The following is a 23,862-nucleotide window of genomic DNA, read 5'->3' as shown; positions in this document are numbered from 1 at the left end:
TTCTTCAATTCTGAGAAGTCAACTTCCAACTCTGGTAAACCCAGGATATTTCTCTCCATTTTATAAATTTTCAAGTCAGCCTGGCTAGGCTTTCTCTCTAGACAATCATAAATTTGGAGAGGGTTTTTTTGTGAAGCTCATTATTCTTTTACAAACACATCCCTAAAACTCTATCATAATGCCTAAAAAAGTCTCAGCATGATTTGAACGCCTTGTGTGCCAAGATACTATCATAACATCAATACCATCACACTATTACACTGAAATTTCCCTTCTGCCTATCCATTTAGTTCTCTTGCACAATATTTTACTACTGAACTTTTTAGGATTGTTCATATACCACGTCTTTAGTGTTCCTAAAACAAAAGGTTCTCTTTCTATGATCTGAGCACTAAGTCTTTATCAAAATATGTCAATGTTATATTCTGTATTTTTAAAAATTTCTAGCTAGATTATATTTTAAAACAACTACTGATTCAGGTTTATTTCCTGTCCTTATTTTAATAAATCCATGATTCTTAATTTTTATGGGGAAAGTAATTACTTACTGGTTCAAGACAGGTGTATACGCTGTTTTATCTTCATCTATGATGGTGACCATCAGAGTAATAAGCTGTGCCCAGAAATCCAAATTCTTTGTTGTTGGTCCCTGTTCTTCTTTAGGAACTTCTTGTTTCTTACCCTGTTAAAACAAGATTAAATGTATTTTATGTTAGAGAAATTAGAGAAAATATTATGGGATTTCTACCTATAGATTATTACTTGGTTGGAAAGAGTGACATATTAAGAATCTTCAGAAATTTTGGACAAAGACTATCTATCCAATTTAGAGTAGATTGTATGACAGACTACCTGGCTGTGGACATATATAAAAAAACATACACAGTGCAAAGACAGCCAGGTCAGCAAAGATGATAAATAGAGACTCAATTTTTAGTGCACGTCCATACATTCTTAAATTCTTTGTTGTTCTGAAACCGAATGCAGGTAAAATTGTCTGCTGAGGCAGAACTTTTATACCCTACACATTAAATACTGAACAAATCAATGATAAGGAACATTTCTTGTTTTGTTTTGGATTATATGCTGAAGTTATTGGGCCTAACAGCTGCTATGCTGTTCTCTCTAAACGAAGAAGCAGTTAAATTTCCCTTTATTTTTTAATAGCCAAAATAAAAAAGGCTATTGCCCAAAGTATTCTGCACAGAGATTTTTGAGGCACTCATAGATTGCCTGGCAGAACCACAGAGTGTGCATTCAAGAGAGGCAAGGGAGAACACGACAAAGTATGAGGGGGGGAAAAAAAATGCCTGGACACATAAAAATAGTAGGAAAAGGTACATAGGAATATCCAAAAGAAAGGCTTTTGAAGGTATTGCCTTGCCAAGGATTTTAAAGCTGTGAGCAAAACCAATCTATTATTTGATTCCTTTTTTATCCAGGGAAATGAGATTTTTGTATACTCCTTGTAAATGAAGAGGACTGCAACCAGTTTCACATCCAAAGCAGAGAACCTAAGGTGCCCTATTACATTTTTGTAATAATCATGAGGAAGGACATGACACACTGATGTATCAGATGGATTACCAACATGACTTTCCAGTCATTAATTAAAAGTTGGTAAGCAAAGCAGTGGTTTTTATTCCTCTTGACTAAAATCCTGCCTTTTGCACCTTTTGCATAGTTGTATGTATTAATATTCACTACTTACAAACTTTTACTGAGACTTTTACACTTTTTAATCTCATTAAAATGTACATTTACAGACAGATTTTGTCTCTACAGTTTAGTTTTATGAATTCTTAGTCTACAGTTTCCTAGACAATAGTATTTTTCAGTTCTTCGCTTGACAGAAGGGTCAGATTCCTTATCAATGTCCAATAAATAACTTAATTGCAGAGAACCAAATATGAAAAGAAATATTCTTATATCTGTATGGACACACACATACATAGACACATAATTTCTGCCACACAGAGGTATGTCTGCACACGCTAGATGTCTTCTATACAGCTGTCAGACATAGAAAGGAGTCTTTTCACTCAACTAGTAAGTCACAGAAAATAAACATGCTTATTATCTTGCAAGTTTAAACATATATTCCCTGTACTTCTCATTTGTAGTCCAAATATGACCACTTCAAGGGACCCGTATCTCTTTGAATAGATATGACACTCTATTAGTGTCATAGTGAATTAATTAAATGTTATCTTAACCTCAATTAACTTTTATCTATTAACAGCTTTTAAAATGGCAGAAAGGGAATTTCAACAACACTTAATTGAAATTGTTTTTGTGGTCACTGTGGAATATTTTAGAAAAGTATCATTAATCACACTGCTAAATACTCAGCTGATCTACAAATGCTACAGTTTTGGTGTCTAAAGCAACTGAAGTAAAGGGGAGGCTCAGAAGCAGTTACAATGGATGGTGTGTCTAGTATCACCAGCAATTTACAACCACACATGCAAACAAGAGTGCTTTTCAAAACAGAAATGAATATTGGAGCATTAATGTCACTCACAAGGGCTTTCCCTGGTGTACATTATACTTTTATTAAAAGACCTTGTTTCTATATCAAAGATTTATTTCTAATATACCTTTTTTCTTTTTTTTCCCTAAGAAACTAGTGCATGTTTAAGCCAAACCAGCTGGAAGGCAGTTGTAGAAGACAAAGACAGTTCACATTTAGTCCAACATCTTATCCAAGAACTATATTTCACAGAAAAAAACTGCAATAGCATGTAGCTGAGGCAGCTTTTCATGATTGTGGATGTGAATCACAGAATGTGAAATTCTGTTCTTTAATATAGACACCAAAAAGCAATTAATTTACAAAGTAGTAGTTGCACAACGAGGTGCTTTCTACAAAAATTCTCTGGCACAGAAAGATTTAAAAATCAAGGTGACCTTTCAAAATCCCCAGAGAATATATTTTTTAAACAGTCCCACATTAACACATGTAGTTTTATGCTCTGAAATGAAAGTGCATACTCTGCCCGTGTCCAGATGTAATTTCCATTCTTTATCCTAAAATCTAACTAATGGGTTAGAAATGCTCAGAATCATTCAAGTTGTTTTTACATTAATTGTTATTATTGCTGGCATTATTATTTGTTTTATGTGGTTTCTGGCAACAGATGCCTTCACAGAAGCATTATAATGAGGTAAAACAATGTTGGAAGTTTGATTACATTGATTAGTTGCAAACTTGCAAAACTGATGGAAGAAAGTTCTGTCTTGGAATAAAAATTAACTTGAAACAGACCTATTTGTGTATCAAAAAAATTTCAGTGATACAATCTGTCTTGAAAATGTTTCTATTAGCATAACTGAGAGGCACAGTAAAATGCATAACAATGTAGAAAAAGTGAGTGGGAGGACAGCACTGTACAATTATATTTTAACATTTTCTTAATGAAATGAAAGACCCTTTTAGAGGCACTGAGGTTTGATTTCTATACCACTTCGCTGAAGTCTGCTTTCATGGCATGGGTTCATGTTGTGAACAGTCAGTAAGAATCACCTCTTATTATATGAAAAAACAAGTTAAGTTTTTCATTCTCTGTGGTCTCAAAAGAAATTTATCTGCTCTAATGTTGTAACTGTGATGAAAATAGCTCATGTCTCAGTCTTGTGATTTGGTCCCATATCCAACCAGTTGTCAACAGTATGCATCCTTTCACTTTAGGAAATAATACCATATGCACTTACATGGTACAGTGTATTTACAGTCTATGCAGAAGTTGTGGAAAGGCCTTTTAAAATGCCAAGGTTAGATTAGTTTGTACATAAGCAAAGTATGTGCTTACAACAATTTGCACACACAAAATTTCTGGAGTATAAACATGGTTAACTATATGGTCTATTAAGCGGAAAAAGCTTATCTTGATAATAGTAACTTTCTTTTTTTCACTCAAGTTATAGCCATTAGAAAGAAACTGCCAGTCTAAAAACATGAACTAAATACCTGATATACCCAATTAGTGCCACATAGGCACAAATACAGTGACAAGATATATGAGCCACTGAATACTGCTTATCATTATAGAGGATAATACCGATAATGAGATTTCAAAACAACACATCTGAAAAGGTCAAGAGGAACATAAATTCTCAATATATCAAGATGATAAAATCACTAGTTAACAGATACTGTTCATCGTTCATGACTTTTTAAAAGAATGGTTTCCTGAAGTTGCTCGTCTTTCATTTTTCATGGATATGTAATTCACTGAACAAGCTAAAATCACAGATTGCTCTTATAGTGACCGAGAGTGCTTTCAGGAAGTATTGATATGAATGAAAGTTTGCCAGTTAGCAGAATCACTTTCTTTTTCACTAGCCTTTTGACTTGGGGAAGACTACCTAAAATATCTTGACCACCTGTAATGTCACTTGGGATAGTAATGCTGTCCACATCCACAGAATCATGAAATGCCATAAGAAGATACTGTAGTACATACTATACTTAAAAGTTTAATAACTAACTGGACAAAGGCAGAATAGTGATATTGCTAAAAGGCATCTGCTGGCAGATCAAACAAACAATAATACCAGATGATGTCTCACCATCAAGACATGACAATACAGGTTTTTATGTGCTCACGTTAATGGACTTGGCTTCTTCTTGTCTTTAGGGTGACTCTAAAGTTGTAGAATACCATAGATCCTTTACCATACAAATATGTCAAGCAGCAACATGGAAGTGGCAAACTTAAATAATGAAATATTTCAGAAAAATGGACTACATGAAACAGGCATGAGGAGTAAATGTGATTGCTTGTGTACTAATGAATATAGCTGTTTGCCTGATTTTGCTTTTAAAAATGATACATTCTCATCATGTTTCTCCAAGATGACACAGCTCAGGACTCACAGAATTGGAAATTTTTGACCAATATACAAAGTACACTATTTTCACATTTCCTATCACTTAGAAAAGTTTACAAAGCAATCTGTTACAATTATAGACATGTAATTAGATTTAGATTAGGAATGTATTGCTAAGGATCCTAGATTCCAAATGTTCCTTTAATTAAAATCTCTCTGGTTATATAAAATCTCTTGGTTTTGATCTCAGCCAATGCCCCTGTCTTATACAGAAGTTATGTCCAGTGAATTTACTCAGTGGATCATATATCTGATCATCAGGCACAGGTTTTATGATGCATTCTTAAATTTTATTTAGTCTTTTTATTAATTTTTTGTCACAGAGAATGCTGTCTTTACTGCTAATAGACAGTGTTGAGTAAATTTCTACAACAATATATTAACACTAGTTAAAGACATGTTAAAATGTATTTGGAACACATGAAATAAATCCAAACAGCAGCCAATGCCAGGAATGACACTGGCTTCAGTGGTGATCCCATATCTGTTGGAAAAGAAAATCCCAAAAAGCATCATAGGACTAAGGTAAAATGCAATTAGTTCCTCACTTTATATCAAGTGTACTAAGATGTTTTGGATAAAATTTCAGTCAGTTTCAGAGAAAAGAAGTCCCAATCATTTTGTAGAGCTACAGTAAGTTAGAAGTCCTTGCCTGGGCAAAGCTGTCTTAATTCAGTTTTGGTCATTTTAGGAATCCAACTGAGAGGTAACCTAATGGATGTTTCTTCATGTATTTTGTAATATATTTTGTTACGGGATATTTCATTTTACTGAGAGCATCATAATTCATTTGGAAAACTAGATAATTGCAAACACCTTATAAGTAAAGTATCTTTAAACAGAAGTCAGATTATTCACTTAAGATTAAGAAACACAGGAAATATTGTGGATTCTATGGCTTTTTTAAAATGCAAGATCCAAACTAGGTGATTTATAACTGTTTGGCTTTTGCCACAGAATACATCAAAATCAGAAAGAGGAAATGAGTAAGAGGAATTTTTCATATGATACATATCAAAATAAATTCTTTACTTGCACTAAATCATGTTTTTCTCAATTTCCTTTTGCTGTCAATTTCCTCGTCATCTGAGTTCATATGCAAACAATGGATCATGTAGCACAGAGACACCAAAAACAGTTGCTGGAATTTTGATATTCTCTTAAAGAAAAAGATAACACATAGAGGGATTTTTCTGAGTTTAAGAAAGAAAAAGAGGCTAAACTGTTGACAAGCAAACATATTTTGCACTCTGGAAAACTGGCTGAGGATGGAGAAAGCAATCTTGGGGACAGCGTGAAGCAGGATTACAAAGCTACATCTGTATTACCCTGAGACAAATCTATAAAGGCTGGTCTGAGGAGCAGAGGGCTTTCAACTTCTCTCATCATTGATTTTACCTGTTTGTAGGACAAATATCTGGTTTTATTTTGCTTTGTTTTTACTTTGTTATGTTCTGTGCAATCAATACACAACATCTGTAGGCGTGCGACTTTGATAAATCCAGTCCTATGATTTCAGAAACTAATCTGCATGAAGACTATATCTGATGCAAGCCCCAAGCTAGGTTTCAGAATATCGTATTTTCTATATAAATAATGGTACAAAGGCAGCTGAATGGAAACTAAGACAGTAGCCCTGATTAGTGTGAGGCTACAGAGTGCAATTTTATAGACCAGTCTTAGATGATGAAATATTACTTTTAACAGTACTTCTGTGTTTTTAAACTGCTCAGTTAATATTATTTAATTTGGAAGAGGTTAAGAATCATTAGGGAATACACAATATGCAGTATATATAGCATATGCACATATAGACATTTATATGTATTACACACACCTATTTTTATAATTGTATATGATTTTTAATACTTTTTTATGTATGTAAAGAATTAAAATTTAGCTTTACAGCTTTTACTTCGGGAGGCTAAACCCAGAAACAGTTTGCAGATGCTCAAAATGCATTCAAAACATGTGAGGGATTCACTGGACCAGTACCCCCTGAGCAGTGCTATTACATAGTAACTCCTAAATTGTTTTCATATTTGAAACAGAAACCATATTCCATGTATGCTTCTCCAGTACCAACAGAAATGGAATGGAATCCTTTTGGATAAATTCTAATTAAGATTCTTCACTCTTTTTTCTTTGAGGACTTGCACATGAAAGGAGCCAATCTAATTGTTCTACCCATTCAGGGCAGTGTAAAATGCATAGCTCCTCTGGAGTGGCAAGCCAAGTGCTACTGTGGTTTGATTTGCCCCACCTTCCCAAGGGCACTATGCTTATGCAGGGAATAGGTGGAGAAAGACGCAGGTGAGCCCCTCACTTCCTGAAAGCTTTTTGCAGCAATCTGCATAACCTTTATACTGCCCTGAAATATCTACACTGCAATGTTTTTAAAAATGTGGAAGTCTAATTGTAATAATACCCTGCTCTCTGCAACATATCTACATTAAAGGACAACTGTGGTAAAGAAAGAAGGATTCACAATAACATCATGCATCTTTTAGAATTTCTTTATTAGATACTATACACTATATAGCATATATTTGATGTATGATATGCTATATGATATATATTACAAATTGAAAGGATAGAAATGTTGCTCTTACTTTGGAAAACTGTAAACCACAGCATTTCAAGTTTTAACAAAATTTTTCAACCACTGTAGGCCTCTTGCTTTTTAACTGTGTAACGTGCATACTTAACACTCTGAAGGTTATAACATACAGAACAGTCTACAAAGGACTACAGCTCAAACATTATTGCTTACAAGGTTTTAAATTCAAATCTACTTGCTAAAGAAAGAAGAAACAATGATGTTTTAGGCCAGTCATGTACAGCTCCAGCGAGGTAAATCAGGAGTTTTCTGACCCCATGGGCAGAAAGGCAGTTCTCTCTAACAGTGTCTCACAAGCTCTGTTTCCTACTCTGAGGACACAGCAGTCAAGACCACTGTATATTCCACGCACTTTGTCTCCTGCATATTACACTGGGACTCACCATTGCCACAGGAGAGACATCTTAAGATTATGACAGATATTTCCATGAAAACATCAGTGCACTGATAAAGCCACACAGAGAGCAAATCAACTGTGAAGAATTATCAGAACAGAGCACACAAAAAAGAATATCCTTACTCTACTTCCTTTCTCCGTGGGGTGATCATATTTTGAATGTTGTGTACAAATCTGACCTCTCCCCTTCTCCTCATCCTGAAAATAATATAACAGAACTGGAAGATGCTCAGAAAAGGACAGCAAGGTTTATGGAAGATACAGAATGAGTTCCATTAAAGGAATGAATATATGAGCTAAATATATATATTTATATATATTTTTATATATATATATTTATATAGTTTATAAAGCTTTTCCTTAGCTGGAAGTTTCTCAAAATATCTGCTTTGCTCACAGTCAGAGACAGGATGTTAAGCCAGATAAATCTTTAGTGTGATGCGGCATGGCCAGTCTCATGCTCTTAATCTTTTGGCCACAATGTGATCAGAAACATGAGGTAAAACAGCGGGAGGGAAGAACTGAAATGCAGTAGTGAGGACGTTCACTATTAGCATATTTTATTTAGAAATAAAAGTCTGTTTACAGCATGGATAAATATATGCATGGTCATGTTAATCTAGATAGAAGAGGCTGAAGTACTTTGGCCTCAGCTCAAGTATGTAATCAGGACGCCAGATAGTTTTGCATACCTGAGTTGATGCCTGTCCAGTGATTGCTGTACTAATTACACCATAGCCATCTACCTACAGGAATAATGTCACAAACTTAGATGCAGAAATCCATGTGTGCACATTTCTCAGAATTGTCACTGTTTCACTCAATTCCAAGTCAATTTTTACTCATAATCAGTTTGGAGTTGTATTATGGAAGGTCATATTTCAATGTGCAATTGCTTTTGCCATTATTCAGACACAAATTGGACTTGAAGCAACTGCATACAAATGTTCAAGTTTCATACCCTTGTAGCTACAGGGCTCAATAACACAGGAATCTGAATCCTGGGCATTCTACTCAAGCTTATATTGTTCCCTGGGAATATTAGGATAGCCCAATCACATAGTATAAATAATTAAATAATAATGATCAATAAATAATCAAAGCAAACTGTTTGTAAAGAGCTATCATCTGAACTACTTTTAAGAACACAGAGTACGTTCACAACTAAAGGGCCGTATTGTGAATTAACTGCAATCTCATGAAAATCAATATTGATTAGACATTTGTTGTTTATGAGATAATCTGTATTTAAGGCCTCGGTAAAGTTCAGAACAATTTTGCTCTTAATTAATAATCAGCCTTTACCAGCAGTCAGATTTAAGCACTGACAAATATTTGGATTTTTGGAGATCTAACATTAACTGATAACAGATCACTGCTATGCACCTAGAGTTAACATAAACAGCTGAAGAGTATAAGGCTTTCGATAACAAACCAGTTTGCTCATCTCTTCTGATGACAGTACTACTACCCTTCCTTACTTCTAGGCTGAAGGTCTATGGCTTGTCCTATTTTCTCTTTTACCAGATCTCTGCCGCCACTGGAGGATGAGCTGTTCTCTTGACTTTCTAATCAGTGTTCTCAGACACACTGCTAACAAGCAATTTTATCTGTAAGAATTGGTCTTTCTCTGATAGAGAAGTCTCAGAATGGGGTTTGAAATACCACGGCAAAAATTCATCCTTCTGCTGTTCTAAAGGACTTTATCATAGGTTTTTCTGTTACTGTGGCTAACGAGCTGCCCTTCAAACACAATGCTACAACATAAGGAGACGTCTCTAAGTACCCTCTGCATGCAAGATTTGAAGAAGTTAGAACCTTTGCAGTGCATCTAAAGCAGTATGTAAATACAACAAAGTGCCTCACAACAAGTATCACTTGACACTGAAATTTTTATGCCTGAAAAATTGGACTCCCTGGGTAAACTGCTTTCACTACTGCACAACTTTATTTCCTGCTTAATACTTTTGAATGTGTTTGGAGATCACAGATCACATGCTTCGTGTTTCAATTCTTATAGTATTTCTATAAGAAATTAATGATCTACCAATTTTTTGTCATTTCTACTAAAAAAAAAAAAAGAGGTACACATTCAAAAGCAACTAAGTGGCTTGGGTTGCCAAATCCCAACTGGAAAAGTGACCAGAGACTCACAGACAAGTACAGCAAAACTGAGCCAGCTGTCAAAGCGTAGATCCATCCACATGCTAGCCTACAGCATCTTGTTAATACAGGTTCCCGAAAGCTAGCATATTATTAGTACATTACCGACCTGGCCTCAGGTGCTATACCTCTAAGCAGAGATAAATCACAAGGGAAGAGCACTGTGCTGCTACAGCTGTGTAACACCTGGCTCCAGAACTAGTTAATTTGTTGCTAGTTCCTGGTCTTCTGCACCATGCTTCACTGTGACAATACACAGAGCTGAGAAACAGACTAAGAAAATGTCTCCAAAATCAGGTAGAATTTCAATACTATTCTGCTGAGCAGGTGTCAAATATAGAGCATCCCAGTGTTTTTTTCCAGTATACTGGTGCTATCAGTCATGAAATGATTTGTACTGATCAAGAACTCTTCAGAGAACAGGAAGAGTTTGATTTGCACCTTATTGATTTCACTCAGCGGAGAAGACTGCAAAAAGAATTATTGAAGGGACTTCAGTCATTGTGAGAGTCAGCCAAGATTTCAAAATTTTTTTGTTTTCTTAAGAAAACAGAAACAGTGACATATTTGTAAATCAAATCAGAAAGTTATCAAAATGCTTCCTAAACTACTTTTTCAAGTAATTATTTTTTTCAACATAAGGCAGCTAGCTCTTCACTCAGATCAGTGTTAATTAAAAAGAGAAAATACTACATCAGCTGCATAAGGAATTAGGTAGTTCCTCATCAGAATGCTTTTTCTCAACTAATGAGGACAGTAATATACATGTCAGTACGACCATCAAGATGTCATGTTTTACTATCTGTAGTATTCGTTTGTTTTTTGTCATCGGCTGTTCTTTGTATTCTGGTATGAAACTGTAGTATGACATTTTTGCATCCTATTAGCATTTACCATGCTTCACCCCAGGAAATGTTGCTGTTCCCCAGGGGTGATATTTTGCTGCAAGATATTTGCTTTATAACAGTGATTGTCTCTCTGACACAAAGGTAGAGAGTAATAAAAAGAGAAAGCAGGGATTACTGAGCATATTTTGTGATTTACTTGTACTCTTCTTACAGTAATACATTTCCCCAAACTCCAGCTTGAGCACCCTCAATTTCATCGTTCATTGTTCTATTTTCACCCCAAAATAGACAATTACACGCATCCAGACGTTAACCATATTTTCTAGAAATCCTGCGGCAGGCATCTTTGAGAATTTTAGGTTGTAGACAAAAGCAAATGCAGAAGGTGGTTAACATGAGTTACACACAGAGATAGCAGATATAACATGCAGGAACCTACCACTTCTGGCCAGATGGAAATACTACTGCAAGTAGACTGTCTAGGATCCACTTTTTAATAACATTATCCACAATATGATTCAGGCAAGAAATGTACCATGGTAAAACCCTGAGCCTGCAGTGCGCCTCAGCAGGACAACAGCTGCCAGTCTTTCCCCTGAGTAGGAGCAGGTGGTGACCTACATATGAACGGTTTCCTGATGCTTTGGGGTTCATCGATTTCAGTTCTCACTACCCACAGCTCCAATCTCAGCTGTGCAGGTAAAACATGAACCTCCTGTACTGCACCACCATGCTAGGATGAATTCCTCTCCTCCCTCTGAGAGGAGGCGGCTTCATCTGATGGGGAGGCAAGTTGAGATAAGAGGAATTATTAATGAAGAAGGCCTAAGGGTGGAACCTGGTATAATCGGACTAAGGGGTTTGAACACAAAGCAAGTGCAATGTTAATTACAATATTGGTTACTGCTTTGTTATTGTAACAGTGATACCACAAGCCAGTCTGCAGTGCACCTGGATTCACTGGAAAGCCTCCAGAGCTATAGGTTCCAACAAGCTGTATACTGAGCTCTTCCTAAATTCAAATACACATGCAGCTATATTGGTAGCAAACTATAAGAGGATAATGCAGAAGGTAGTTTACTTGTACAACTCTAGAGTTGATACAAAATTTAGGTAGTAATTTGAATTATTTTACTCATCTCTCTATTAAAGCAAGATTAGTTAGATTATATTTCTCAGAATTGCCTCCCACCTGCTGTGAAACAGAAAATTTTACTATCTGTTATTAAGGTTATATGCGTTTGTTGTTTGATTACTGTATAGCAATGAGTTATTTTGAATGTGGTCTATTGATCTTAATTTTAACTTCTGCTTTTTGCACATTTTCACTAAAATTTCTTGCACTTGCTAGTGATCACAACTCTATAGACATTGTTTGCTTAAAGTTTCTACATACAAACTCACCTGCTGGAAATCTTGCTGGAAGAATAGAAGCAGCATATACATACAGTGAAATGCAGTTAACTCAGTTTTCCAACTGAGTGAATATATGTGGATTTTTTTTTTTTTTAATTTCAGGATTCATATTGCTCTATCATTAAGTAGAGTTGTGCAAGAGAAAAATAATGTAATGACACTGCCCATCCTTCTGCTCAAAAAAATTTTTTTTTGAGAGAAGTGTCACTTTAAACTTGTTTTACGTTCTCTACCAAACAGAAAGGCTATAATATCCCTGCATTTTTAAACCATCTACTAAAATAGACAGGCTAAAATATTTTATGAATTCACAGAAAAAAGTGGTGAAATTTTTTACATACAGATAAGCTTTTGCAGGTACTACAATGCTTTGCAGGAGTAAGATTTCTTCACTTTTAAGTGTTTACTAAAATGGCTAGCATCTGCTGATAAACTCTGCAGACTTATGTGATACCCAGTCTAGCCACAGCTATTTTATATTTAACAGACAAGATCAAATTGCTGCAGAATAAATGTTAGCAAGAAAACAGAAGAGTTTATGAGGCAAATAGATGTGATGTCTGAAGCTGCTCCTTCTACTAATTTATACTGTTACTCCACTTGCAATATAATCTGGTGGAGAATAAAAACAGATTGTGGGGTGCCTATGGGTGCTGGTGAGAAATTCTTACTTTCAAAGCTTGGGAGCTAGAGACAAGTTTTCTCACGTAACAGGAATCCAACATTAGAAAACAAACTCTCATTTCAGAAAAGTCAAATATGTAGCATGTACTGCCTCTCCTGAAATACAGGAATTAATATTTTGGATTCAAGTGAAATGTGCTTTCAGATAAAATTTGATGTCTTATATCATGTAGTATGAGTGTTCTTATCTACTATATATTACACAGCAAATGTGCATTTGCCAAACAACTTAATTCATCCTTTTCAAGGCAGGAATAGTCACCAAAATACCATTTTTCCAGTGTATCACCCAGAAGGCAAAAGTAAGGAACAAGAGGTTATGTGATAAAATGGTGATGCTTTTTTAAGGCAGTTGTATCATTTTGCAGATACGAATTTCGTAATTTTAATGTTACTTATAGAATAAACTCTGGCCATATTCTAGAAGAAAAAAAGCATTCTCAAGGCTTTTGCATAGCATTTGGAATACAACAAATGCTATAACTATTTTGCATTGACAGTTCAGCCTGACGGAACTAATATTAAGAAATGTTATAGAATTATCCTCTGCTTTCTTGAAGCAGTTACTAAAGCTTGGATCCAAGTATGTATCATAGGTGTTAAAATATAAGGCTGGAAAGATGGTATATAATTTTCAGCAAATTATAATGCTTCTCTTCTAAAGCTACTGAAGTGAAATATTAGATTTTTCAAAATTATTTTCTGATTACAGATCTTAAATGAACAGTAATCAATCTAATGTCACCTTCCCTAAAGCTACTGGAAAATTTTACAGTCATGTCCAATGTGATGACTAAGTTATGAGTTAACATGTTGATTTTAAAACTCATCTTGCTAATCATTTTAGAGTTCATAGCCATCTGTGGGGTTATTTATAATATATTGCTTCTTCTCACATAAATAAAATTAAAATAACCTGAGTGCTTTGATATGAAGGAACACTGGAATGCCTTTTATTTACTTATGGTAAACTAACAATAATGAATGAGTAATAGCATGAAACAAGCTCATATTTGCCTTACCTGATCCACTAACTGGGAGTAGAGATCATAGCAATTGTCAAAAATGTATTTATAAGTTGAGTCCAGGCAGGCTCTTACACAGTCTTTCACGACAGTACTGGCTCGGGGTGGGCTTTGCAATTCAAGGACCTAATAAAATATTTCATAAATGGTAGAATGTCAGAATTAGATTGAACACAAAAAATCCAAGTGTTGCAATGAATGTAGTTCTGTAATACAGGATGAAAAGTGTTGAAATATAATAATGATAAAAATATTTAAAATTGTGTTGACTTAAGGTGACCTTAGTTTAAAGATGCATTAAAATACATACTTCAGTTAAGCAAGTAGATTCTATCACTAAGTTTTATTTGAATGAAATTGTTCATATGATGAAAGAGGCATACATGCCCAAGGATTTACATCTTTCCACTTATAGTGGAAAACGTAAAGGTTTTTACATTATTTAGGAAATAATCAAACCATATAATTATGTGCTTTCCTCTGAATAAGAATATCAGCCAAATAGCTCTTTGAAAGCAAAGGGTTCAGCTTTTTGCTCCACTTTAGGTTACATTAATCTGAACTCCAACTTAATGGATTATTTCAGTTCTCTTTATGTAGTGCCTAACACAGTGAAATCACATGCTATTGTGACAAATGTTTTGTGTTTCTGTGGTTTCATACAGTAATATCTATGTGTACCATTCCATTCTAAAAATATTTCAGAACTTGACCACCTAGATATCAGGATCTGGAGCAACTAAAGCAAGTAGAGTTATCAGACCTATTTTGCTGTTTGACATGTGATATTATGATACTACTAGGAAAACATTATTCTATGTGACACATGTTCCTAAGGAGTGCAACTGAGTTTGCTTTATGTGACTTGACTTTAATTAAAAAGGTAAATTTGTTGTTTCCTTAAGGAGTTGTAAAAATAATTGTTAAAAAAGGAAAACTTAGTTGTTTATTTTTCAAATAGCTTTTACCACATTGTTAATACAAAGTATGAATAAGATTACTTCAATGATCTTCAGTAAGTTGAGAGATTTAACCTAAAACTGAAGATGAATTGATTACAAGTATTAAATAGAGTATGATTTTCCTGGAAAATAAAAGGCAACAGCATTTGTTCTTTTAGAGTCATTGTGCAAATAAAGGACAATACCTTCATTCGGAAAAAAGTAATGCTGGTAAGCAGGTCCACAGTTGATTTCAGATCTTGGAGTCTTTCAGAATTGCTGGCAGGAAAATTATCCTGGTGAATCAGGAAGAGAGGAATCATGTGAAATTGAAGTTACAGGCAAGATCCTTGAAAAGGTAGGGAAAAAACCCTCTAGGAAAACAAAGATGCTTCTTGGAAGGATTAGAAATGTTCACACGTTACCTGAATTCTGCCTGTGAGGAAGTCAGTGATGAGTATCCCTTTGACATGAATAGGAACACTTCTTATAATGCTCCTGTACTCATATTATGAATGATTTAAAATATTGTGATATTTTCAAAACAGTAATGGAATAAAAAAATACTACAAAACGACTGGAAAATGTTTCTAATGAAAATAATTTCTGGGTTCTCTACGGTACATAAATCACTTGTAGGCATAAATGCAGTTGTAAGCTTAATGAAGAAATCATATATGAAATTTTTGCTATGATCTCTAGGTTAACAAGAAGACTAATGGGAAGTAGTGTTATTTTAAATGGTTTCATACTAATGAAACATCAGCCAAATATCCTCATGCTCCAATATTATCTGGATAACATTCTTCAAAATTAGAAGATCCTAGGATGAACATATCTGCTGCATGAGGGATATGGTCTTAAAAACTGAGTATGTGCAACTTCTACTACCTCTAATGCTTTGGGGTTCTTTTAAATATTCCCTTTCTTCTTCAGTTTTAGAAAGCAGGCCAGATGAACAGAGAAATCCCTGAGTTGGAGGCTGCCATTCCTAAAAGCTGAAAGGAGAGCCATAGCTGATGGAGTCCTAATTGCTCATGTATCGTTCAAAATTTTCATGATCCAGGGGAATGGAAAAGGAGAGGGAGTTCAGAACAGTATGATGACTGACAGGTATTCAGTGCATGCTTTTTTCCTGAAAGGCTGGGTTGAGAACATACCTCAGTGGAAAGAGCTTCCATGAATCAGAAATGAAACTGGAATTCCTATCATGTAGAAAAATGAGGATCTTAGCATGGAAGCTGTAGCAAAGATGTCAGCCTCTCAGAACAACTACAGCGTAACTGCAATTTACACTACATGAATCAGTGAAGGTAATTCCCAGATGAATTAACTAAATCAAGTTATGGATTAATTTAACCAAAGTGGTTGAATCCTACTCTTTCTTGAATTGACCCATTCTTAGCTTTTAGAAAGAAAGAATAACTTTTTTCAAATTGGAAAAATATTGTTGTTAAATTGCTTAAATTCTGTAAGTTTTTGTTCCAAAGGATTTGGGGTGTCATGTCAGCACCCAATATTTTTACCTTCTGTGCCACAAGAGGGATTAATCTCTAAAACTTCTTCAAGCAGATAAAGTGCACAGGGATATCTACACAAAAAACCATTTGAGTTTTCCTCTAGATAGAATACATTGCACATACCCTGTATTTAGATAAATCAATCCTCAGAGAATTGTGCAACTGATCCAGCAGTTTTATGAACTTTTCCCTCTGTAAAAAGAAAACAAGAATATGTTGCATAAGATTTTGCAGGTTCCTGTAATTGGTGGGTTTTTAGAAAGCTTTTTTCCATTCTTAACTTATTTGAAAAACAGATTTTTTTCCACTGTTTCACATAAAAGTGCTGGTCTGAGATAGCTGTGTTTCAAGGCCAGGCAACGCATCTTTTATCATTTTGTTTTCCTTTCTATCCTGTATTGTGATTTACCTGGTCTGCATTCAATATTGTGCAGCTGTGCAATACATTAGTGAGGTGACATACTCTCCTATGCAGTGTTTTCTTTTCTGAATGACTGATGCATTGTTAGATAATTCAAAATATCTAAAAATTGAAAAGCATTGCCTGATGTCGCTGACCAAAAGTGCAATTAACAGCATCAATTCAGTATAAAGTCCAAAGTTTTAAGTTATATTAGCAAGGCTTATTAAAACAGCTAAGCTTGTTAGATTTTTATATTTGCCTTGTAATTGCTTACACTCTTGAAAATAAGTCTTCCCTCCTCCTTTTAATGTGTAAGAAATTATGCTCATTTACAGCAGAATTTGGTGTAAAAGTATGATTGAAAATTATACTTTAGAAAGAGTGGCTTTTGTAAGAGTAAGCTAAGTAATACTATGCAGTTAGTTTTCCCTTTCAAATGCAGAAATTAACTTATCTTGACAGATGAAGGTGCAGTGAAAACATTTTTCTCTGAGATACCCAGCTGAGTTGCGCCATTCTTAAGTAATACTAACGAGAGCTTATAATTACCAGTCTTCATGTTAGAACATATTCAATAGTCCACTGCACAAAATTGTGCAGAAATCCTTGCCAGTCTGTGTGAAAGCAGAAGGCTTGTGGAAGTAGCAAGATCTGATAGCTCTCAGAATGCATGACTGTATCCGCACTACCCATGAAATATGATCGGCACTAATACGAAAATAAAGTTCCTTGTGCACCATCTCTCATCAGAGGAGCATTAACCTATACCCAAAGCCACTAATTTGGCACAGTTCCCTTAAGGGATCAATCAAAAGGGAACTTTTTTGTCATGTTATAAATCTGTACTGAAATATTCAGTCAGCCAAATCCTTCCCAGCTGTAGCCTGAGGACTTGAATTTGAGATGTTCTTTTTGATGAATGATGTGCAGCACTAACAAATGCCTTTTGACCCACGAGAGAAAAAAACCCTAATATTTTGCCTATAAGTCAATTGTTTGAAAAAAGAGCTCCAAATCTCTATTAGTGATGCTCACTACTGTCTTTCCATCCATCTGTTGAACTATGAATTGGATTGGAATTTGTGTCAAATGTAAACTGGCACTTAATCTCTGTCCAATCTGAGGATAAAAGTAGTTCTGATCATTAGAAAAATGGAAAAAAAATAGAAAATCCAGCAAAAACATTCTAAATTTCAAAAGCTGGATCAAACTCAAAAGTCTAATAGAGCTTGAACATTGAAAGAGTAGCCTTGTTTCAAAAAAAGATGTAGAGTCATTCCATAATAAACCATCAATTAGCTTATAAGAGAAAACCTGAATAAGAACAGAGCAATATTGTGTTATCATGGTAATACAATAATTATATCATAAATATTCTGATAATGCTTTTCATCTGTAAAACTTTTTTACCTTTTTGTAATGGAGGAATGTTAATATTCCTCTTTCAAAGCAAACCTCTAGCAGCAGGAGATAAAGTTCCAGTTCAGGAACACGTTGTCTCCAAACTAAAGACCCAGCCCTGGGTACATTTATATGCAAGTACTTCCACCAGACTTAACAGTTAAAAGAAAAATAAATTAATATTTAGAGTAAATATTTCTCTAAAAAACTACTGAATGGACCTGAAAATAATGACTTAATTGATTTTTTTTTTTTTTTTTTTTTAAACAGACATGACATCCCTTAAACTTGAAGATATATTAATGTTAGTACTATTTTAGGAGTGTTTAGAACTAACTGTTGACTATTTACAGCTGTAAGCAGTAGCATCAGATCCTAAGAACATTCAGAATTCAGCAATAATAACAAAAATAATTTTTTGGTATTATTACTACACAAAGTGAGTTTTATAGATGTAAGTTCTATCTTAAAGGTACTGGTGCATGAAATGCAACCTAATATTCAGTTTCAACTATTTGAGGCCCTGTATGAAAAAATTATGAAGGAATGCCATATTTAATACTTGTTTGTTAAAAATCAAAATTTGTTTTAGCATCCAGAGCAAATTTCCTTTACAAAACTGAACATTTACACTTTTCCAGGCATGAATTGAATTACTTTACTAAGCATAGTCTGATAATTGTGTTTCTGACTTCTGATAGGAAGATAAAAGCAAAACCAGAATTAAGTCTTTCTTGGTTACTAGTCCAAATGTGTGATTTCATAATATTGCCTTGAAAATCCTGAAATTAATGATGCTTCTATTATTTTTAATACTGGAGAAGAGCATTAGTACCGCTAACGCTACTTCAAACAACTATAGTTTGTATTTAATAAATTTTAATTATGTTTAATATTTCATTTCATGTCAATAAATTATGTTTTCTATTTCTAAAATAGAAAACATTACCCTATTTTTATAGCTACTGTTAGATGAAAAACAGCTTTGATATCAGCCATAGAAATAACAGCCATACAAAAGAAAGAGGAAGGAATGCATTTTTCAGCATCAAATTGTGTTTATTTCTGCCTATATCATGTGTAATAGTACAGATATGAAAGCAACCTCTTTTAATTATTGCTCTCCCTTCCTGCTCTCATCTCCCCAGTGAGGGTAGGTGAACAAATTAGAATACAAAGTGAATGTATCTTTATTTTCTATCATGTTTAAAAAATAGGAAGTCCGCACTGTGAGATATCCACAGAGGGGAAGTTAGCAACAACAAAAGAAGTACTACCACATCCTGAGATGCTGCTATTCCTCCTAAAATTTCTGATACCTAAATCCAGGACTTGTACTATGCACCATTATTTCAGCAGAAAAAAAGTCCACCATTATAGACTCTTGTGAGAAGAACAGTATTTATGGCTAGATCCATTAGGTTAGTATGAGTTCACTGATAACACATAGCCCAAGAAAACAATTGCAACCCATAGTCAGTCTAGTGCAGTTAGTAGTTTGCAAGCCCCGCTGCAATAAAAGCAAAAACTGATTGTTGAACACTTTAGTACTATGCATATGTGCCAGTGCTTTCTATCCTATATGCCTTACATATCACTATATAAGGAACAGTATCTTCTCCAGCTTTTATAGTGGTTGACTGTAAAGACTCAGGGTAAAATTTTCAAAAGCTAATAGCAACTGTTACTCTTTAAAATGACCAACTTTTGAAAAATGTTTGAATTTAGAAGTTAATATTAGGAGAAGAAAAAAAAAAAAGATGCGGACTAGCATTCTATTAAAAAAGAAAGTCTACTTACCCCAAAGTTAGTAGCTGCAAACCGATCTGAGGCCGATACATTAGTTGCTGCTGTAGTATGAGCATAGAAAGCATTTATATTGGCCAACAACGTACTCATAACTGCTGGAACACCAGGGCACGTATATTTAGAAGACAGACAGGAAAAGTGCCTACAATTCAGACAAACTGACAGTTATTAAAGATGGCAAAGATTCTGCTCTTTCTCTCACCACAATTTCTTTTGATCCCAGAGAGAAGCTACAGCACTGCCAGTCCTGTGGCATGGTGCTTGGACTAACAAGGGAGATTAAAGCCACAGCATATCTTTGTGCTGCATGCACACAGCACAGAAATATAGGCATTTATACAGTGAGGTACACTACTGGCATGGGGGGGAAGCTCAGAGTGATGAACTCAGTTGGCTGTTGAAGGCTGAAGCTGGCAGCAGCAGTAGGAGACGGAGAAAAGATTGGATGAGCCTCATACTCCCATTAGGAACAGTTCAGCTAGATCTATTTTAAGGCACTTATGAAAAGATCTGTCACTGAGCAGTTTCCTTCTGCTGTATGTAGAGCTGAATAGGTCAGAGTACAAATAAGAGGGTTTATGCTCACAAAATGTTGAATTCTACAGTAAGGAAAGGAAGAGGGAAAACAAAGAAACTGCCACACAAGGTTGCATTGCAGAATGTCAGTGCAACTAGTCCCCAGGCTGAACATCATGTCCCTCAGGATGCCAGCATTTAGCCATTCCGACCTTTAGAGCTTCTAACTGGAAGCATTTTTTTTCAATGGAGTTCCAGCTTGTATTCAACAAAATCTTGAAAGTAAGAATTTGGGCTGAGTGCTGATCACATAGTAACAGTGTGAAGTGGTGTTCTAGTTGGTTTTGAATACTTTTGGCTCCCTGACTTGCTAGTAACCTTTCTGTTTCACTTTTCTTAAAGAAACCAAAAACCATTACTGCTCACAGCACCTCCGGCAAGCAAATGTAATAAAAACCCAACACTGACTTCCATCCAGATCTGAGTGTATTAAATCAGCTCTGATTTTTAAGCAGTCTGCTTCATGAGCAACCAGAATTTATTAGGTGAAATTTTAACACTGCTGAATCAAGTGAGAACATAATGTTAGGTAATTAAAAAAAGGTAAACCCCATCACATAAAGTCACTCTTGCTTCTGCTTTTCCAGTACTCCCCTCTCAGTGTACAGACTCTTACTACAGATGCTCATCTACAGATTCAGAAATGGGCCTAAAAAAATGCTCTGGACTGTCAGTACCTCACATCACTCCAAACTAAGCTCTCTCCAACACTTTTATTTATTTTGCAGATGAGACATCTAAATTGCAATGCTTACTTCAAAAATCTGTGTCAGGTCATAGACATGTTAAAAAAAGAAGAAAATTCCCAAACTCCCCAAGTGTCCAGGCTCAGGAATCAGTCTTCATTAATGTACCTGATATCCATTCAGTACCTAGATATCAGAAATGGACACCATAAAATTATTGGCCAAACTGCTATCCTGAACAGCCTTAGTCAACAAAACAGGCTACAGAACTTCGTAAGATATTTGAAATACAATCAGCTACTTGCAGTAAGGTAAACATGATGCTAAACACATCCACCTATCATTACAGGTACATGATCACTATGGTCAACACAGGACAAAAGTTTTGGACTCATCCTAGATGTAAAGTGTGTTTTAATCACCAGTGAGTGCTCAAAACATGTGATCCATAAATTAAAGTATTTTTCTATTTTTTTTTTTTCTAAAAGAAAATAAAGCATAAAAGATATATACCAACTGACCCTGTCATTGAAAAGCAATTGGCTGGAAAACTTCTAAAATTGTAATTTTCTAACTCTTTTGCATCTCACTCTAGACAAATTCTCTTATAATTTAAGTCCTAATTCCCAAGAAAAAAAACAAGTCATTAATTATGCACGTACAAATACCTAAAGAAAATCCCAGCACATATTCAGTTTTCTAATTTTAAGTACCATCCAAGGTCTCCAAAGTGTTAAGGACATAAGATTTCAACAGGAGTGAATATTGGGATGAATAAAGCCCTTAATCCCACTCAAAAGCTAGGCTGAGAAGCTGAATAATTGCTGGATTTTCCAGTTTACCTGTCCGGGCAAAGAGACTGGAAAAGAAGGGATCCAACTGGGGATGGGAGACAAGAGAGGCAGGCTTGTTTTAAAGAGAATCAAGGGGTACAGTCTGTATACGTGGGGTCCCTCTGTATTTGCAGCCCTTCCAGGCCAAGCCAGGAGACCCACTTTGTGTGCTTCCTCTAGCATTAGACGCTCTTTAAAGTATTTTCATACTGGCTTTATATATCACAGTCTTGCACCAATGTGGTGATACATATTGATACTTAAAACCTGTACCATGGTAGTCATGTTCAAAGTGCTTTGCAAATATTTCTCAGCATTCCTGTAAGGTTCATTAAGTGCTATTATCTCCATTTTACAAAACTGAGAAAAACTGCTCAAATCTACAGAGCAAATCAATCACGTGGGCCAGGACTAGAACTTGGCATTCCCAGCTACGTGGCTTATAGGGATAATACTACCAAACCTTTCATTCATTGCTAGTACTTTTCAGAAGGGCTTTTAAATACCATGATGTGAATCTGACAAAAGCACAACACAGCTACTTTCTTAGGAAAATCTTTCATTGTATGTCACATGTTTCCTATCAACTAGAAGAACAATAATTTCCTTTGTATAAAATACAGTACTGATGTTGGGTGATTCTCACCAGTTTCAGGTAACCTTTAAAGTTAATAGTAATCTCACCTGATTATTCATCACATGCATTTTGAGAAATATGTAGAGATGATCAGAACTATTTTTTAAAAAATTGACACCAAAATAACTAACATATACTTTTACTGCTGACCTTTAATTTCAAAAAAAATCTTCTAGTGGACCTAAAGATCCTTAGTGCATGAGGAACCCCAAGCTGGAGATAAGAAGGCACTAACAACCCCACTGGCCTTAGAGTCATACCTATAACATATGCTCTCGTGAGGGGAGGAGGCAGATAAAAGGGTCAGTCAGCAGCAGTCACTATGTAAAAGGCTATCCAGATTGTATCAATTGTCTGCAGGGAACATGGCAGACCATGGAAAAATAGTCTGGGTCAACCTTTTAAGTTCAGCAAGGTGTCTTCTGTAGGCCCTTCTAATAATTTCACATTGGGCTACCCAAGGCCTGGACTGAGCTCTTATCTTGAAAATAGACCCAAATTATACTAATCTGTTGCAAGGAAAACGTAAACCTATTGATGTAATTTATTTATGTCCTTATTATATTACTACACCATTCCACCTGTACTTTGGTTAGTGAAATCCATGATAAAGCATCTGTGCCAAGTGACAGGTTATGTGAACTTTTGCTTCTCTCCTTCATTTAATTAAAATCTGTAAAGTTCAAAGAACCTATTAAGTTTATCACATGCAATACGGGTCATGACTCTGAGAGTGCTGATAACCCATATAAGGGTCATGGCTCAGAGTGCTGATAACCCAGCTAAGAAAATTGCAAGCCATCTGGCTTCCTTCTGCTTGCTAAAATAAACTGAAGAGGAAACTTCCTTCCATGTTTTTGTAGGTCAATTGCATGAGTTATTAGCTACTTCTAATGGTATCACAGCAACCATTGCTAAGTCTCACATATTTTAGAGTAATATTGCATTGTTTAAGCTAGAGTCACGTGTCTAAAACCAGGCCTGCTTGCTTCAACTTTCTTACTATGCAA

General features: G+C 35.2%; 1 protein-coding gene across 2 annotated transcripts in view; it reads right to left on the bottom strand.

The window, feature by feature from the left end:
* The window catches only part of UNC13C (unc-13 homolog C), a 196,520-nt gene that overhangs the window by 82,941 nt on the left and 89,717 nt on the right, over positions 1–23,862 (bottom strand). For both annotated transcript variants that reach the window (XM_075713782.1, XM_075713781.1), the window contains 5 exons: positions 20,112–20,262; positions 16,631–16,699; positions 15,194–15,283; positions 14,044–14,172; positions 549–682 (listed from right to left, as the gene is read on the bottom strand). In XM_075713782.1, the coding sequence (XP_075569897.1) occupies positions 549–682; positions 14,044–14,172; positions 15,194–15,283; positions 16,631–16,699; positions 20,112–20,262 (573 nt within the window). The remainder of the gene's footprint in view (positions 1–548; positions 683–14,043; positions 14,173–15,193; positions 15,284–16,630; positions 16,700–20,111; positions 20,263–23,862) is intronic.

Source organism: Pelecanus crispus, chromosome 7 (assembly GCF_030463565.1).
Source record: "Pelecanus crispus isolate bPelCri1 chromosome 7, bPelCri1.pri, whole genome shotgun sequence".
NCBI classification, from domain to species: domain Eukaryota; kingdom Metazoa; phylum Chordata; class Aves; order Pelecaniformes; family Pelecanidae; genus Pelecanus; species Pelecanus crispus.
The sequence above is the reverse complement of the archived record's forward strand: the minus strand, read 5'-3'. Positions and strand labels throughout refer to the sequence as shown.